This window comes from Drosophila elegans, unplaced genomic scaffold, assembly GCF_018152505.1.
Source record: "Drosophila elegans isolate 14027-0461.03 unplaced genomic scaffold, ASM1815250v1 contig_814, whole genome shotgun sequence".
In the NCBI taxonomy this organism is placed as follows: Eukaryota; Metazoa; Arthropoda; class Insecta; order Diptera; family Drosophilidae; genus Drosophila; species Drosophila elegans.
In genome coordinates this window covers 20,063,436-20,082,499 of record NW_024546167.1, presented here as the reverse complement: position 1 = coordinate 20,082,499, position 19,064 = coordinate 20,063,436, and the positions used below count along the sequence as shown (strand labels likewise).

At 37.7% G+C, this 19,064-nt stretch overlaps 2 protein-coding genes across 2 annotated transcripts; one reads left to right on the top strand and one right to left on the bottom strand.

Annotated features, from left to right (window-relative positions):
- The first annotated feature begins 836 nt into the window (after window positions 1-836).
- LOC108134704 (neo-calmodulin) lies at window positions 837-1,438 on the top strand. The gene has a single exon (XM_041710394.1). The coding sequence runs from the start codon at window positions 920-922 to the stop codon at window positions 1,364-1,366; it is 447 nt and encodes a 148-aa protein (XP_041566328.1). The 5' UTR covers window positions 837-919; the 3' UTR covers window positions 1,367-1,438.
- Window positions 1,439-2,841: 1,403 nt separating this feature from the next.
- On the bottom strand, window positions 2,842-17,877 carry LOC108134736 (protein bowel). The gene is given in 5 exon segments (XM_017255151.2): window positions 2,842-5,313; window positions 7,033-7,286; window positions 7,289-7,910; window positions 16,824-17,082; window positions 17,802-17,877. Coding segments are annotated over 3 exon segments (2,244 nt in total). The 5' UTR covers window positions 7,874-7,910; window positions 16,824-17,082; window positions 17,802-17,877; the 3' UTR covers window positions 2,842-3,908.
- Window positions 17,878-19,064: the final 1,187 nt, after the last annotated feature.

The window sequence follows — 19,064 nt, the reverse complement described above, 5'->3', positions numbered from 1 at the left end:
ATTATGTTTAGTTATGTCGATGGCTTATTTTTAAACCAGATCGTTCAACCGTTCCTTACCAGTCCTTGTTTAAGGCACCTGCAGATAAAGTATATTGAATATAATTATTTTATGGTTATAGAAGTCAAATAATTATGTACAAATTTTCGTCCGATTGTCGAATCGCCTCTTAGTGATTCTCATTAATAATTATTTTGTCCAAAGTTCAATGTGATTAATCAAAACTTGAAATACTCACGGTAAATTTAAAAATTATGTCGAATTCGGTCTGTTAAATGTTGAATGATCCACACAGTGGCGCCAGTTGTTGCAGTGGTGAGAATAGGTTCTAAATAATCTGTAGTAGCGCCATCTACGCACTTGCAGTTGACTACATATCTTTTAACACCATGTGAATAACTGTTTTTTGAATATTTCGGAACATTTACCAAGGTATTTGATTTCATCTTTAATAAAACATATTTTTATTACATTATTACCTATTTTATTTATATTTTTTAAAAGTTTGAACTAGCATTTTGTTTTTAAAAATTAAATACCTTAAAATGTATATAAAAATCTATGTTTTTGTTTCAACAACCAACTAAAACTCTTCATTAAATATTGCCTTCTGCATGACACATAAATTTGGTAAAATTGTTTTGTTTAATTCTGAAAAGACACAAGATAAGAAAATGAAGCTAAGCTAAAAAGTTACAACATATTTTAAGGCGATTTAAATGTAAAATGTAGAATAAATAATTAAATATATATTTGTCGAACATTAATGTATATTTCGTTTTCAATCTTAGGACTCCGTTGAAGATACTCATTTTCAACTGACAAACGGGCGAGTGAGGATATTTCAGTCGACATCTCCTAACAGTGGCATATGTTTCTTTGAAAAAATTTAGTTTCTTACAATACTAGTCCCAACGAAATGGAGGAGCTGTCGAAGGAGGAGCAGGACCTGCTCAAAAATACATTCAAAATCTTGGACAAGGAGAACGAGGGAGCCATTACCTCCAAGGAATTGGCTGTGGTGATTCGCGGACTTGGTCGCCAGCCAATCGAATCCGAGGTGCAGTCCATGATAAATGAGGTGGACTCGGATGGAAATGGATCCATCGCGGCCGCCGAATTTTGCGATGTGATTTTGCGTAAAATGCGCGACACAAGTAAAGAGGAAGAGTTGCGCGATGCTTTCCGTGTTTTTGATAAACAGAATAATGGCTACATTTCCACCACCGAGTTGAGGAACATCTTTGTAGGACTTGGGGAAAAAGTGGGCGACGACGAGCTGGAAGAAATGATACGCGAGTATGACATCGATCAGGACAATCACCTCAATTTCGAGGAGTTTGTTAACATGATGACCTTGCGTTAGCCTTCACAATATAATAATACATGCTTTATATACATTTTGCACTGATAAAAAGTAAAATGTTATTTGATAACAATATGACAAAAAATAATATATGATTATAAACATAAAATACGTTTTGTGTATTGCATAATAATTTAATGAATTTCTATCTCAAACATCAAAATAAAACCAGAAAACGAGGGGTCTTAGATTGCTTTACCATATTTTAAACTTTTATCTAGCTTTGAACTATTTCTCATCATACCAACAAACATATTTAAAAATCAATTAATAATAAATAACGCGGGTAAACTCTCAAGCGGAATTTATTTTTAAAATTTTTACATATTTTATCAAAACAGTCCCTAAAATATTTTCTGTAATAAATATATATATAAATCACTAAGCTTCGATTGATATATACATTTCTGTGATATATTTATTAATATATTTAATTGGATTGATAGGATTGATAAGCCCTCAATTAATTTTATTTTAATTGTCAGTTAGACAATACATTTTAACTACAAACATGTCCACAACAATGTATATGATAAATTACATACATTTTTATGTTATTCTTTACGTTTTATTTTGAACAGTTTATTATTTTTAAGTTGTTGAAATCGTACCACTGTTCTACACATCTACCATTGGAAAATATTTATATATATATATTCTTTAAAATGTAATTAGTATATAAAAAAAGCCTTTTACGCCTTTTTGAGAAAGATATTCAAGCATTCTCACGCAAAGTGTTTGGCAAACAAATCACGTGCTTTCCTGGACCTCACTCAAATGATATCATCTGTCGGAGAAACTCTGCGGCTTTACGCGAAATATTTTATAGTTAAACCAAAAAATTTGATGTCATCAGTGGGAGAAAATGGTCGCATATTCCGACCATTGAGGAAATTCCAGGAAGCCTGGTGGTGATGACAATTTACGTGGCATTTTGTAATTGAACTTTCTACGTGTTCGAGTGGTGTACTTCGATTTGAGCCCCGTCCACCGATTATAGTCGATTTGAGTCAATGCTAAAGGCGTTGCCACAAACCGCAAACTGTCGTGTCTAGGAGGTCGGGGAGGGGCCTCGAAACGTGCCCGAAGTATTATTACCGCCGTCTGTGATTGATGGCCTTTTGCGAGTGAGTCAGTGGATTTTTATAGCTCTACGCAGATCTCTTCCTTTCAATCAAACAGCAAAAAATCTGGACATCGATCTCTCTGATACTAGCGAACTCTATTTCAAATTAACTACACTGGGAAACCTTAGAGTTCTTAAAGCTCTTCAACGATTTAAATATTATTAAATAATAAAAGTAATAAAAATATAACTCAAAAATATGTTGCTTATTTGGGACACAATTTTATTAAACCGAAAGCCAAATATCTGGCTTGGTTAGTTATGATTGCCAATCAGCCTTAAAATTACAGAAATAAATTCATATGCCGTTCCTCAGATCCGTTAAAAATAAAATCAAACACACCAAACGTTCAATATTAATGCAAACTTTATTTGAAATAAACTAACTCGCTATGGTTTGAATAAAATCATTTAAAATTCAAGGAAGACCATGGAATGCTATGGGGACTGCTTACATAAACTACTACAAAAACTCTTAAAAAATATGCCTACATTACATTATAGGTTCAACTGGAATGTTGCTTGTAGTTTTGATTTCGTTTAATGCTCCTCTGTCTTACACATAACTTTTACTTTCAACCATTTTTTTCCCTACAGCAAAATCGATTTACGATTTTGTTTACTCATTAAGATTAGCTTACCGGATAGGGAAACATAAATAAAAACTTGGAATTCACTCAAACAGCAACACTTAGTGTTGGGCCACGCATAAAAAACTAATCGATAGACTCTCTCGTACTACAGGCTTACACTTTAAAATGGGTAGATTTAAGCTATGTTCTATAAAATGCAACAATTATCGCTTATAGGGGATAGTAACTGTACTTAATTCTAAGTTTAGGCTTATTGCCTTGCCTAGACATTGTACTAAAATGTACTAAAACGTAGCACTAAATTAATGTTTAACGTGCTTGTGGGTCCAAATGGGGAATTACCCTCGTTTGGCCATTGGGAACAATTTTTTGTTTTGTTTTGTTTTTTTTTGTAAAAGCGCAGATTTTCAATTCCATTTCGATGGAAATTGGCGTATTAACATTTCAGATTTCAAGCAAATTACACCTGATCAGAGTTTTGAAAATAGCAAAACTAGATCTTTAAACAAATTTAAAAGTTTTAGGGATGGTGGTTATTTATAACCTCCTGAAGTGCAATTACTCTTTTCAAGTGATTTGAAATTACGCAATACTTTTGACAAATAGTTATCTTTACATGGAATGTAGTAATTTGGGGATTTTTTTATTTTTTTACTTGAAATGTTAATGTTTATTTAAAATAAAAAATAAAAAATCTGGAATGCTGCCCGAAAGTAGGCAATACAACTTTCAAATGCCTAGATATTTCTGATAAATAGTTTTATAGTTAATGTTGTTGTATTTCAATTACAAATTGATGTTTTTTTTTATTACGATAGAACTTCTAACGTCTCATTATATCCTCAATGCTGAAGCCCGTTCTTCTGGGTGGTGCAGGTAGTGGTGGTGGCGGCGCTATGGCTGGTGCTGTCACAGGAGGTCCCCCTGTGGTTGCTGCTGCCTTTTCACTGCTCGCTCCACCAGTCTCTGTACTCGGTGGCTTAACCAAAAGTTGCCTGGGTGGATGTCGCGACATATTCAGTGCGTATAAACTGGGATTATCCACGAACGACCTCTGACCCAAGTGGTGGGGATCCATTAAGTCCAAAGCGGGTGCTGGCAGGATCCTCTTGCGCATGGGAATCGAGCCCAAAAAACTGGGCATGGCCTCGTGTGGTGAATGCAAAGGTTGATTGGGTGGCTTACTCGCTTCCGATTGGGTGATTATAGTGGGTGGCGTGGGTGCGGGTGCACCCTTCGAAAGGTTCAAACTCTTGTGGTGCAAATCGCGTCGAACATGGAGAATGGGTAAATAGGGATCTCCGTTGGGTGGCAGTAAGTGGGGATGCCCCTGGGCGGGGTGATGGCTGGGTGGTGGTGCTGCAGTTGGTGGTGCTCCAGCTGGTGGATATCGCACAAAGGATGCTGGCATAGGCAGGCTCAAAATGCCAGGGTTTGCCATCTCTTCCAGCTGCTTTTCGCCATGTGGTCGCATTGTGTAGGTCTCGCCACCCTCATGATGACAATGGGTAACGCCCTGGCGTTCCGGCTTGCCAATGGCCAAACCCAGACCCAGACCCACTGTAGAAGTTGGGGGCAGAGACGTTGAGGCTGCTGCTGCTGCTGCCCTGCCCGCTTGGAATCGAGCCACCAGAGCCACCTCCGCCTGTTCCTCGTCCTCGGCCTCGGCAAAGTCCTCCTCATCCTCCCTACTGGCCAGTTCATGAGCTTGTGGCATGTCCGGCAGCTCCTCTTCCTCATCGAACTCGTCGAATTCCTCTTCACTCTCCTCCTGATCCACAACCGCCTTACGCTTCAGTCGCATTCTTTCGCTTTCCGACTTTTCCGCTGCACCCAAATTGTGCACTGGCGATTGGCGTGGCGAATCCACCTCCAGCAGCGAGTCCTCTTCGTCACCACTCAAATTTCGGGCCTCATCTTCCTCGCCGACATCCACAAAATCACCGGAATTCACCTCACCCACTGCATGGGTCAGGGCATGGCGTCGCAGATCGCAATTGCGACGGAAAACTTTGCCGCACGACGAACACTCGTAGGGTTTGTGGTCCGTGTGGGTGAGCAGATGGGTTTTTAGGTTGGAGCGCTGATTGAAGGATCGACTGCATACGGGACACTTGTGTGGCGACTCCTCCATGTGCAGGATCTTGTGGACAGCCAAAGTCCTCGATTGGCAGAAGCCCTTGCCGCATTCCGTGCATTTGAAGGGTTTCTCCTTGGAGTGGATGTACCTGGATAAATAAAAGTTGAGAAAATAGGGAAAAGTTAGACATTGTTTAAAGTGCGTTGAAAGTTGAAAGCTATCTCTGCCAAAGTTTACTCCCAAAATAGGGCTTTGCATACCCTTACTACAAATAATTAAAATTTAATTTCATTTAAAAAGCCATGAAGTCATGCTCTGTATACCCTTACTTAGGATATAAACAATTTTTTTAATTATACCAAAGCGAGAGCTTTATTAAATTATCTCTAAGAGTAAAAAAGAGGGGCAAACATAATTTTGAACAGTGATCACTTAAACTTTGATTACTCGTATACAATAAATTTCAAAAAGTTACTGAAAATGTTTTCTTAACTTTTGATAATTTCCTAATATTTCTTTATTAGAAACCCTTTAAAAGAGCAATTGAAATTCTCCAAACTCCTTACAACTGATAGGGTATTTAACTGTTGGGTCTGCGATCGATCGCCTTGCATTAATTTTTTGAATGTTTATGGCGGCCATCTTGGCAATGGCGTCCACTTGTTGTTCACCAGCAGCCGCCTCAGTTAAAAGCTAAAGTCCCCTCAGATTTAGATTCAGATTCAGCATCGCATCGCATCGCTTCGCAGGCAGCAGCAGCTGCTGGAAAAAAAAAATATAAACCCAAAACAGGTTCTGTCTGCTCTGGGGCCCCGAGATTCTTCTCCCATGCTCTGGTCAAAAAAAGTAAAAAAAAGTAAAAAAAAACGAAAATAATAAAGAAGAATTAGCCCCGCGGCAAAGCAAACAAACGACAAATGGACCGATACCGAACGATCAAAAGACAGAACGCTCGGACAGACCGACACATGGAAGTCGTCGGTAAGATGGAGACCTGCTGCCTGGCATCGGGATATAATATATATAGACCCGATACATAACCCCCTCCCCCCCACATCCCTCAATTTTAATGCTGTGGTGGAGGAGCCCCAAAGGAAAACCAACAGAGTTAATTAACTTTGTTGTGCTGCACTCTTTGGCCAAGATGGAGTTTCACTGGCAGTCGTAGGAGCTCTGATTTCTGGATCGTTTTGTGGGGGAAAACTCATTTGGGTTGGGGTAGGAATATTCTTCAGATATTCTACTTGTTAAAATGGGTCTTAAAGTCGAAAGCGATTCAATAAAAGTGCTTGCTTTGAAGCAGCTATCTTATATTACTTAAATAATTTTAATGGATTGTTTAATATTAAAAACAAAAGACTTAAGCATTTATCTATGTACATATGTACCTACACTACACTTTAAATATATTTTGCTGTGAATTTCAACCATTGCAATTGTTAGTTTGTAAATAACTATTTTCGGGAATCGAATTTAAAATTAAACCATATATAAATAAAATGCATTTAAATCAAATAGGAACTATTTTAAATCTTATATTATCTACATAGACTAGAAAATTATAACTTTTGTCAGGCAATTTAATAAGCGTTAAATTTTTTATTTAAAATTAAATTTTGATTGTAATAGTCAGATATTTATATTAACTATTCTATTTTTTTATGAGTGCACAAGCCTTAATATAAGAATCAAATTTTGTTGATTAAAATATAAGTTTAGAACTAGCTAAGGGTATTACCACATTCGCCTTCTTAATGCACCATCAAGCTTAAACATATCTGCAGGCCTGAATGGCAATTACCCGATCCAGACACTCCCCCCTTTTGTGTTTTGTTTGTGTCTTTTTTTGTGCATCCCCCGAACTCACCTGTGATCCCTGAGGTGATCCTGTCGCCGGAACGCCTTGCCGCAGATATCACAGGAGTAGGGCCGCTCGTCGGTGTGCGTCCGCTCGTGGATGAGCAGATTGTACGACTTGGTGAACTGTCGGTTGCAGAACTTGCAGATGAATTGCTTTTTGGGCCGTGAAGCGCGGCCCGGCGCTCTGAGCAGACGCCGGTCGAGCCCGGCGTGCATGCCAGGACCCAAGCCGGGTGGAAAAAGTGCTGCGGCGGCGGCGGCACCGGGGGAAATGGAAAACTGCCGGCTCCGGTGGGCGACGGACCCGGTCCAGTGAGATATGGCGGCGGTGGGACGCCAGCGGGTCCGTATAAAACACCCGGCGGTGGCACACCAGGACCTCCTGGTCCGCCAGGACCTCTGCCCAACATGGCAGCCGCCGCAGCCGCCTCCCTCAGGGCCAACTCCTTTCGCTTGTCCGCCATCATGGCAATGATTTCGTAGTTGGAATTACTGCCCGGGCGGACTTTGCCGGTGGGCAAGACGGGCACGAAGGCGGAGATCTCACGGTGGTGCGGCGGTGGCTGCAGTCCGGCCAAATGCTGCTGATAGGCCAGCTGTGTTTCATATGCCGAGATCCGGCTGGCCGATGAATTGCGCGAATCGCCGCCATTCTGGGAGCCACCATCCGATCCTCCCGATCCACCACCATTTCTGTCCGCCACCGCACCACCACCACCCACCGCAGCCGCAGCCGCCGCCATCGAGGTCATGAACTGATCCATTCGGGAAGGTCGCATCATGGGTATGGCACCACCGCCACCTCCTCCTCCGCCGGAGATCTCGCTGGCTGAGCTTTCCGTGGGCATTTTCGTGGAGGAGACTCCTCTTCACATTCCGTTGGAACTGCAAAAGATAGGCAGACAACACAAGTAAAAAAATGTGAAAATTAAATAAGGGTAGTGGCATAAATAACAATTAGTAGACGATTGTGGACTGGCTTAATTGGGCTCTCGTTTTTTTGGGCTTATCTTAATTGCGAGCCAAGTGCAATAAACGGTTATTTGTACCCCGCTTTTTTATGGCCCCTAAGGTAGTACGGGGTATGATAAGCCACCTCGTTTTAGGTAAATATATTCAGGATGATGAAATTTAAAGATTTTTAGACACACTGAATGTTGGCAAAAAACATATTTTTGAATATGACTTTTTAATTTGGGGATCTCAGATTTTAAGTATGACTTTAAGCCAAAAAAAAGCAAGTCAAAATATTTCATCGAAAATAAAATATATATAAAAAGTCACCAGTATCAGAAGATTTATCTATATCTATATTATCACAAGTTAACATAATATTTCAAAAATTTTTGTTCTTAAAAATAGAAAAAAAAACACTGCCACAAACCCTCATTCCTTTTAAACAGAAATAGTTAAATTTTTAAGACAATGCAATTGCATGTTCAATTTAACCAAATATTGCGAAATGCTGTCATTATCTGAACCTATTGTAACTCACTTTTAATACACCCCAAGTTCTTCAAATTTGTTTTTGACACTTCTTATCGGGGAAATTAACACATTTAATGGCTTTAAACTTGCAAATATCACAAAAGCACAGATAAACACATCACTTTAAAGCGTTTGAGCAAGAATTTAAACACGTGAATGTGATTTACTAGATCAGTATAGTAAATAGAAAATCATTTTCCTGGAAATTACCCATACGATATAGAAACACAATATATTTTCACAGGGTAACAAAAAAGTTTATCACATTATGGCTTATATTTTCTGATGAGTTTTGTATTATTGTTGCTTTTGCTGTGTTTTTGTTGGTTTTTTGTTGGCTTATCATTATCAGCGGCGGACTGCCGACGACGAGGAGTGAAACTAAACTGAAAACGAGTCGCAGTTTGGCACCGCGATCGGGGGCTTCCAGTGCGCAGGTTAGATAAGATTGTGCGTCTAAAAAAAACCTGCCGCCGAACCACTGAGTCTGAGTAACAAGGGGGCCCCAGCACAGTAGTAACGATATAAACACACACGGAACACGAAACACACACTCACACTGGCAGCATTCTCTCCTCCAACCAAGATATATAGTATATCGGCAGATACTCTGGCCCTCTCAGATACAGATACAGTTGCAGATACAGATACATATACAATTGCAGATACAAAGACATACTATAGATACAGATACAGAGAAGCAGGCAGCCAAGTTGCCGTCGGTTTTGGTAAATGACTCGAACCGAACCGAACTCGACCGACTGCTTACTGGATTTACGCAACAGGAGCCTCGACTTCTGAGTGCCTCGAAAATATAACTCGACGGGGGGAGAATAAATCGACGGGGGCAGGGGCCTAGCAACCCGAAACGTGATCATCACGATAATAACAAAATAATGCAGATAATAATGATCACAATGATGGCCCGAACCATAAAATATGTGGGCCCCATCTTACAAACGCTTGTTTCTGCCATTTTATTGCGCTGCACAGGAAAAATGGAACGAAATGGGGGTCAATTTTGTTTTTAATGAAATTTGTAATAAATATATGTAACTAATTCTTCAATATGTTATATTTCTAACCATTATGAAGTGATTAGTTCAAGCCAAACTTCAGAAATATATATATATTGTAAACAAGACCAAACATAAAATAAGAAAATAAGAAAATAAGAAAATAAGTATATGTAACTACAATTTTATAAAAGGTAACTAATTTATTTAATTTATTAGTCTTAAAAGTATTTATAATGTAACTCTATCTAATAAAGTATTATAGAATTCAAATAAATTCCACTGTCTTTCAAAGGCTTTTATGAAAATGATTATGATATACATTTTAAATAGAAGCATTATTTTTAAATAAATATTTAATTAAAAAGTGTTTAAAATTAAACTTTTTATTCTGAAAAAAATTATAGTTTATATATATATATATATATAGTATATTATGTATAAAATTCCTTTGTTTTTCAATGGCTTATAGGAAAATGATTATGCTATGATTTTTAACCATACAAATAAATAAATTGAACTGATTTTTTCCTGTGCACTTTTCTCATTTAAAGTTATAACCAGTTGTGCGAAGACAAAAAAAAAAAACAGCATAAAAAATAACCCTGCTGTCGGTGCAATGACAGTTTTGCTTATCATTTGCTAGAATCGTTCTGGCTGTCTCACTTGATTTCAATGCAAAATGCTGCAACGTCATCAAGATCAACATTAACATTCAGCCAACATCAAGCAAAGTGATCGTCATAGTTGGTTAACAAAAAAAAGCTTAGCCAAGATTTTGTGGCAGTTGAAGAGGCGCGCATTGTTGGAGATACCGTTCCTTATTTTTTTTTTTTTTTTTTTGATGACTAGCTCAGGAATTGTTGGCATTGTAGAGGTCTTATCTATGGAAATAATTTTTAGTATTGTCTGGCTGGAGAGTGCGCTGTCAGATTAGCTCTATAAAGTAGCTGAAATCATGACTTGATCATGAGTATATCATTGATACAGTCTTTAGGGAAATGAATCTGGGTAGTTTGTGTAGTTCAAGTGGGAGATTAATTTAATCATTTAAGTATTAGCTAGATGTGGGAAGGCATTACCTAATTCCGTAAAAAAAGTATAATAATCTTAAGGCGTTACGCAAAATGGTTATATCTTATTTTTAAAATCACTATTTAAATTTCAAAAATGGGAAAAAAATAATTAATGGGTAAATGTTAAATAAATAAATATTACTTTATTATTTTAGTAGTGTCAATAAAATGCTTTGAAAATTGAGAACTAGAAGTCGACCACATTTTATAACTTCCAATCCTTACCACACCCAACCCACGATTTCTTCATTCCAGAAGCACATGCCAAAGTATTTTTCACTTTTATTAGATAGTAATTGGATAATGCGTCTACTCCAATAGCATTTGTTGATTTCTAATCTAACCCAGGCGAGTTCTCCTGCCCTAGCTGATAAGTTGTCGCCTTCTATCTATATTGGATTCAATAAAGCATTTATCTGATCTCTTTATGACACACTCGACTCTAATCTAATAAATCCCCCAACATGCCCAGGCTGATATAATCAGCGGACTCTTTTTTCTTTAGATGAGCGATTGCCCCGTAATATGTCATTCGATTACGATCCCGATAATCCCCCTACCAATTTCAGCTCACGTATTTCTGGTAGCCTCGAAAAAACAACAGCAAAAAAAAAAAAATAGTGTAACCCGTTTTGGGTTTTGGGTTTTCGTTTTTGTGATTTTTTCGATCTCGGTACTTTTTCTAGGGTTTTTGTTTTCTCACTTTTGCATTTACGACCCGCTTGGACCCACGTTTTGCCCCACGCACACCCTGTGCACATACAATGTACAATTCAGCGTTCATTATCTTTTCTGAAACATCGGCACTTTTGAAAAACGTCAAGCCAAATAAGAAAAACAAATAAAATTCATGTAAATAATGGACATCATCAGCAAAAGCGACGGCACGTAGACTGCCGTAGAAATATTGAGAGAGAGTTGTGCTGTGCGCACACATACAGATACAGATAAAGATATAGATGCGGAGATACAAAGATACTCGAACTGAAAGATCCACAGTTACAGATACACCGAAACGTTTGCGCAAACGGTTGCCCAGCAAATGAAGCCAAAGGCTTAAAGTTCCCAATATATGTGCGTCTTTGGGTGCACAGGAAAAAATTATTTGTCATTCTATTATGTCAGGTCAAGGTCTAAACAAAAAAAATTCAAATAATAATCATAAGGAAGTCGTTTTTCTAAATATGCCTTCATTTTACTTAAAGATTTTATGGATAATTCTTTATCGTATTTAAAATCGTTAATATACCGTTAATAATAAAATTATAATTAAAAGATTATATATTAAACCTATTCACATTTTCATGGTATTAGAAAAATAGTAAAATTTATTTTAGTAACAAATAATCCTAAGGGATAGTACTCGGGTCTTAAAATCGTCCTAATCAAATAATTAATTTAATAATCTATTTTCTCTAAGCATTTGTTTGCGGATATATTAAATTGAAAACTAAAATTAAAAACTTTAGTCCACTAATAATACAATTGGTAATGTTTTACATTCTAAATTATTAAAATATCTCAAAAAAAAAGCAAATATTGTTAGAAATCAATTAGAGTTATACCACAAGCTGATCGATGATCTCATTTCTTTCTCTGTACAGTACATATAATAAAAAGAGCCAGAAGACCAACTACTGCTGGTGGAAAATAAAAGATATCGAGGAGCAATTTGGCTGCCACTTTTTTTCCCTCCTCAGTCTTGCTTTTTTTTTCTTCTTCTTTTGGGTCCGGGATCGGTTCGTTTGCTGGGTTTTTGTGTGTAAACATCTGAGGCCAGCAGAAACTCAGAAACGCTGAAACCCAGGGCCCAGCAGAGTGAAAAGGTTTCAGTTGATAAAAATGAAAAAAAAAAAACAGAAAAATATACAAACACACAGACGACGCACACTGGGCAAACGGATTTAGTGTTTGTATAGAAAACGCAGAGAGTTGAGGAGGCGAGTTTGTCCCTCTGATGATGGCCTACGATGGTTGGAAATGTCCATGCGTTTTACTGCCCATTGCTGTGGGTGTTAAACGGGGTATATCGGGTTTCTTTAAGCATGCAAAAGTGATTCATTAAAAACCAAGTGATCATGCTTTAAATTGAAAAAAACTTGGTAGAACTTTGTTATAAAAGAGTAAAAATTATGTAAGTGGTCAGCGTTCAGAAATGATTATAATTAAATATATATCAATCCGTTTAAATAATGTATGTTAAATAATAATCAATATTATTAATGGAGCTGATAATTCTGTAAATTATATTTAAATACATTTGTTTTAAAAGTGAAGAGCCATCAAAAAAGTGTTAATAAATATATATTATATTATTTTATGAAAAAGTAAATAACTATTAAAATCCAGCATAATTTAATACAGTTATAGCGATTTAAAACCCATTTTACAATTAGAAATCTGGGAAATAAAAATACTAGCAAAAATTCAATTCCCAGGGTATTTCTGTAGTTTATCAGTAAACCTACATTTCTGAGCATATCTTCTGGACCGAGTGCTTACCGGGTCCCCATATGCACTTCAGTTTGCTTACAAAACACCAGCCAACAACAACAAACAAGCCAGAAGACGATGACGAAGGAAAGTGGAGTGGTGGGAGGAGTTTTTTCATCAGAGAAGGAGAAGGAGAATGCGTATGGGTATTACGGTTGAGGTCCAAGGGAAAAAGTGTCGGAATGCTCTTGGCCAGGCTGTTTTTAATCCCTTCGGGATACCTTTTCTTTGGGTGAAGGTAGCTAATAATCAAGACAACGTAAGAGGAGGAAAAACGCTGCAGACTTATAATTATAGTCGAAGAGGAGAGCCAAGAAAATACAAAAAAATAAGAAGAGGCCTGCACTTCGCATGCGTTAATCTGAAAACCCTTTCGGGCCCCCAAGCAGCATCTGAGATTATAGTCAAAGCTATTAAAAATCTAGCATAATCATTGCCCATGGTGAAAAACAAGTTGCGATGCTGTTTTATTTTTATTTTTTTTTTTAGCTCCCGAGGTAGGCAGGCGATCTTCCTTTGCGCTGCCTTGTCTATAATTTTCTTGATTAATATCCATGAGATTTACACATTTGGAGTGGCTGGCCAGAGAACCCCTTTCTGTTCTATGTGTGCTGGGCTGGCCATTAATTTAAAAGCATTGCTAATTTCGCGGGGAAAATCGGAAAACGAGCAACCGCTAATGAAGTTTTATGGGTTCGGGAATGCAGCTGCAGCAGGATTGATACCGTCGTTAGCATAAATTGGAAATGCTTTCATGTTATGACTGAAGATTTGTTAAGATTCAAGGATGGAACGATTGGACTAAGCAGAATGTCTTCGAAGGACTATGTTTAAATGATAAACTTGTTCATGTTTATATCAAAAATAATCAAAGAATATTCTAAGCAAACTTTATCACATATTTAAATTTTTTAAAACATTAATTGTAGGTAAAAATTAAAAAAAATAAATATTATAATATAAGTTTTAAATAAAATTCTCAAGCTTAGCACAAGCTTCTGCAATTATTCATTCCTCAAAATGATTTATTCTTAGTACTCATATTAAATAATAAATGTTTTATAAAATCAATTTGAAATAAAATTCTCAAGATAAGCCCAAGTTCGTACAGGTATTCCTACCTCAAATTGAAGTATTCTCGGCTTAACTTTGACTCTTTCTAAAATTAATCCCTTTGGCAGTAATCTACTTTGTATGCTAAGCCGATCTCTTCATAAATTTCTTTGGCATATTGTACTGCTCTTTTCTTTCGATCTAAAGCCATTCAAGAATTTCACCCTTGAAAAGAGCTCTTTAAATCTTTTGTTAGTGGGATTGCTACTTTTTCCAGACAATCTATTGTGTGATAATTTCAATGGGTCAATTCTTATTTATTAGAAGAGTTTATGCTAATAAGTGTAAAGGCCTTAAGACTGTGATTTATTATTTCCTTGCAATTGGATTATGAAAACTATTACTTTTCGTGATTCAAAATTATTTGAATGTTATTAAATTTAAATTCTAACATTCATCTAAGCTATGCTAAATAATTTAATATTATTAATTTTTAACCCAATCGTTTTTCAGACATCTTTAAGACCAAGGCAAAGCATAAAATGTAAGCTTTTGATCACCTTTCCGCTGTCTGATTTCGTTAATAGAATCAAATATTCATATTCCCCGGGACAACGTCTAATTTCCTCATCAAAATTGATGAGTCTCCGTTCCAGAACAACAATAAATGAACTGGTCTATCAGGTGAATTATAGACACGTGCCAAAACCAGGCGTGTCTATCGTATAACCATTTCAAATCGTATATGGCGAAACTCTAACGAACCATTGTTCCGCCACTTAATGGCCAACTAAAATTCATCAACTGTTTTGTCACGATTTTAATTAATTTCGATTTTCCTTTCAGCAAGGCAATTAGCCACATTTTCCTCCACTGTTGGTACAACTGAAAACTAAAATTGTTTGTAACCGAAAGGGGGGAGCGGAAAACCCACCCAAAGAGGCAAAATGCAATAAACTTTTATGGTACTACCATTCTTATGCTAAAAATCCATTTTGACACAAGACCAAATGGCCCATAAACCAAGACAATGAACATCCAAAATAGATCTCCACTCGGGCGGAACAAAAGCCAATAACTTTATAGAACCGCAGTCAAAAAAACACAACAAAAAATTCAAAACGAGACTGTGAGAGCGCGGGAGGCGTTTTACGAAAAGCTATGGAAAAAAAAACTACAAAGAAAATGAAATGATGGAAAAAAAAAGTAAAGCATTTAAAAGAAATCAAGAGATGTAGATGACGATGGTCTGAGGTTGAGGCTGAATCCGAATCCAAATCAGTATCTCAACCCAACAGAAGCTTGCGGCAATTGCGTTTCCTCTTTGGCCACACGTTCTGGACAATTAAAGCCCCAAGTCGGGCTCTGAATCTGAATCGAGCCAAGTTAAGACCGCGACCACGACCGAAAGCCGAAAACCGAAAAACTGAAAACCAAAAACCGGATTCAAAGCCGAGAAAGAGCGAAAAAGACGGCGAGAGCGACCAGTGGCCACTGGCACTGGCTACAAGTGAACTGGTTTACAAAGAAAAGAAACGGAGTTGGTTTTAAATCAGCAGAGAAAAACCGAAGTTTTCTATTCCCTCACAAGGCAAAAAACCACAGAAAAACAATTAAATTTTACCTATATTGAAAAATTACTTGAATAAAGAAAACTTTACTTCACTTTTTTGCTTCTCTGATTAATTATTACAATTCTACAATATTTTTCCTTGTCTAGTTCTATAATTTGGATAAAAAATATTGTTATTCAAAAGTGAAAAAGGATAACAATTAAGGCAATTAATTAATATGAATGACTTTACAAAAACGAGTAAGTCTGCAATGGGTTTTTAATGAAAAGCGAGGGGTACTTATAAGTTTAAGAATAAATTAAGTAATAATGATTGGTAAGTTAAAATCGGAAAACACATTTTAAAATATGGGATTTACTTTTTGGCCCCCTATTATCAAAAGTCAAATTGGTTTAGGAGAGGTATTTTTACCTCTAAGGATCCAGAAACCTTTTCAATATATATTTTTATTTACCATATATATTTGTACAATTATGATTTGGTGGCGCTTCACCAAATCATAATACCGATTCACAGAGAGGGAATAAAAGAGACCCCCAGAATTCCAAGCGAAGGTTTTTCGAGTCCGGCTCGAGCTGTCCAAGTCGAACTGAGCGCCATAGCAAAGCAACAACAATGCTGGCAAAGAGGGGTGGTTGGGGCTGGTGGGGGTTATGAAGAGGGGGAGGGGTGGGGGAGTGGGGCGGACTCCACTGTGGACTGTGCGGCACCACACTGAGTTCAGTGGCAATGACAGTGGCACATGCAGTTGTAGTGGAAGCCGCTTGTCGGTCGACAGTCCGCCAACCGCCAGCCTCTGTTGCCCTCTCTTTCTCTTGCCATCTCCCCGTCTCTTTCGTTTTGTGGAGCAGGTTTTGAGATACATCTCAGGTCTTTCTCTCTCTCTCTCTCTTTCTCTCCCTCTATCTGCGTACTCGTTATTTTTCTGTACTCGCTGCCTTTTTGGCCAACGCAAAAATAACAAAATAAGAAAAATAAAACAAAAATAATTAGCTAGCCCTACGACGACAAAAAAACAAACGTTAAAAGTAAAAATAAGTGCTGTGGAATTTTTGCGTTCATCTTAGTGGGCAGGGCCTGTTCTTGGCGGTTTCTTACCTGTGGGTTAAACAGAAGAAAGCCTGGGGCTCTTTCAGCTCTATCTTTGCGGCCTCAAGTATCCAAGTAGTTTTTTTGAACAACTTTATGCTTACTTGTTTTGTACTTTTTTAAGCATTCAGCATTGTTTTTTGTTTTTCAAAGTAGAACCTGTGTTTTTTAAGTGGCACTTTAACTTTGTTTTTTAATGCGCAATTTCGTAGATGAATTTGTGTAAAAATTTATGGAATTTTTATTTTCTCTTAGTTGATTTGAATTTCTGTAAATTAAAAGAAACCAATTTGGTTTAGGATTTTGTGGATAGATAATCGATTTATTGGGGCTTGAAATGTTTTTCACTATTGTTTTCAGATTTTTAAAGGTTTTTTTTTAAGTTTATGGGTTTTAATTTTTATTAAATAGTTTTAGGGCATTATGCGACTTAAAAACACGCACACAGTGGGACAATTATGAGATTCGAATCGCGACACGATCGCCATTAGGGGTGGGCGAGAGGGGGCGGCAGGGGGGCGGTTACGGGAGCAGCAGCAGCATCAACGGCAGTCAGCTACCACAAACCACGTAGTTTTTTTTTCCAACCCAACAAAATCCACGTACAACTCACGGGCACACACAAGCACAGAGTACCAGAGTATCTCACAGATACAAAAACCGAAGGAAAAAACCCGAACCGAAACCTCAGCGAACGCAAGAAAAACCGAACGAGAACGAGAGATACAACGGCAGCTGAAATGTGTTTTTCTACATTTTGTTTGAAATAGGAGCTGAAGCCAGTGCAGCTACCAATTCGCTCCTCAAGTAGTCCCAAACTCTTCCCACACACAGAGCCAGTTGCAGTTGAAAAGCGCTTTTCTCGAGGCAACTGGCGATGCAACAAGTTCACTCACACTCATACACACACACTGGCACCCGCTCAATAAGCGAGAAAAAGATACATCGGCCAAAGATACAGATAGATATAGAGCGAGAGGCACTCACAAATGCAGTTCACTTTTCCCATACGATCGTAGACGATCCGCGCGCAGGTGCGTTAGCCACGATCGAAACTCGAAGACTGAGCCACGATCTCGGAAAACCGGGCCCGAATCCCGAAAGAGAGAGCCGAGAGAAACGGCCTGAGATACGGAGAAAGAGAGGGCAACAGCCAACGAGTAGCGAGCGGGAGCAGGAAAACCTGCTTAGTGCACAGAAAAAAAAATTGTTTTTTTTTTTAATTTGCGACATAATGTTGATAGCAAATAGTTAGTAAAAACAGCTAGGCAAAAATATTGAAATTACTCTTAAGCCTTTAAATGTACAAACATAATTGAAGAGTAAAAAAGTACACCAAAACAAAATACGGAAATAAATAATTATATTTGGAATACCAAACTTATGTTCAAACTTATATTTAAACCAATAGTTTTTTCCTAGATGCTATAATTATTTACTCACTTCCCCTTTTCTTTAAAGTTAATGCCAATAGGTACAAAATATTAATTTTTCTTATATTTGGAATGCGCTTATTATAGAGTTATTTCGATTCTGATACTTAAACCTATAAATGCTTCTTTTATTACTCACTAGAATTTTAAGATTAAAATTTAAAAATGATAAATAATTTGTAAAAATTTCTAACAGTGCAGGAGAGGAATTGAACCGAACTCAACCCAACCGACCGCCAGTCGCACGCTGCCAAATGGACGGGCGGACTTGGGGACGGACTTATACCGGAGACTGGCACTGGCGGAGCATGGAACGTGCATTCGTACGACGAGTTATTGTCAGTTAGAGCGCTACCTGTTTACCGTCCGACTACCGACTACCACCGCCGACTGTTTTTTTTTTCGGCCCCGGTCGCGCGGGTACGGTAACAATTGCCCGGGTGTTGCCAGATTGCCGCCGCTGCCCATGGATCGTTATGGTGGAGGTGGGTCCGAGCACTGGCACTGGAGGGTGTAACTCTGGTAGTCCCCTGTTTATTGTTATTCCTTTTTTGTGGGGGTGTATTTTGTTCTTCGGTTATTATTGCGGTTTCGTTTAGGGGAATGACTAATCGCAAGGCGATAAGGTTTCTTCGGAGAAAGGGTTTGCAAGCGGCGATTATATCGAATTTTGGGGTGAAATAAACTTTATTACATACTTCGTATAATATTTTGATATACTGCATCGATTGTGATACCGATAAGTAAATATCATATAGGATTAATCAATTAACATTAACCATGAATTGCTGTTTTTCTAGTCATTATTATTATGATT

Excerpts from the sequence above, each read along its gene's own strand:
- LOC108134704 (XM_041710394.1), top strand. The coding sequence starts at position 920 with ATGGAGGAGCTGTCGAAGGAGGAGCAGGACCTGCTCAAAAATACATTC.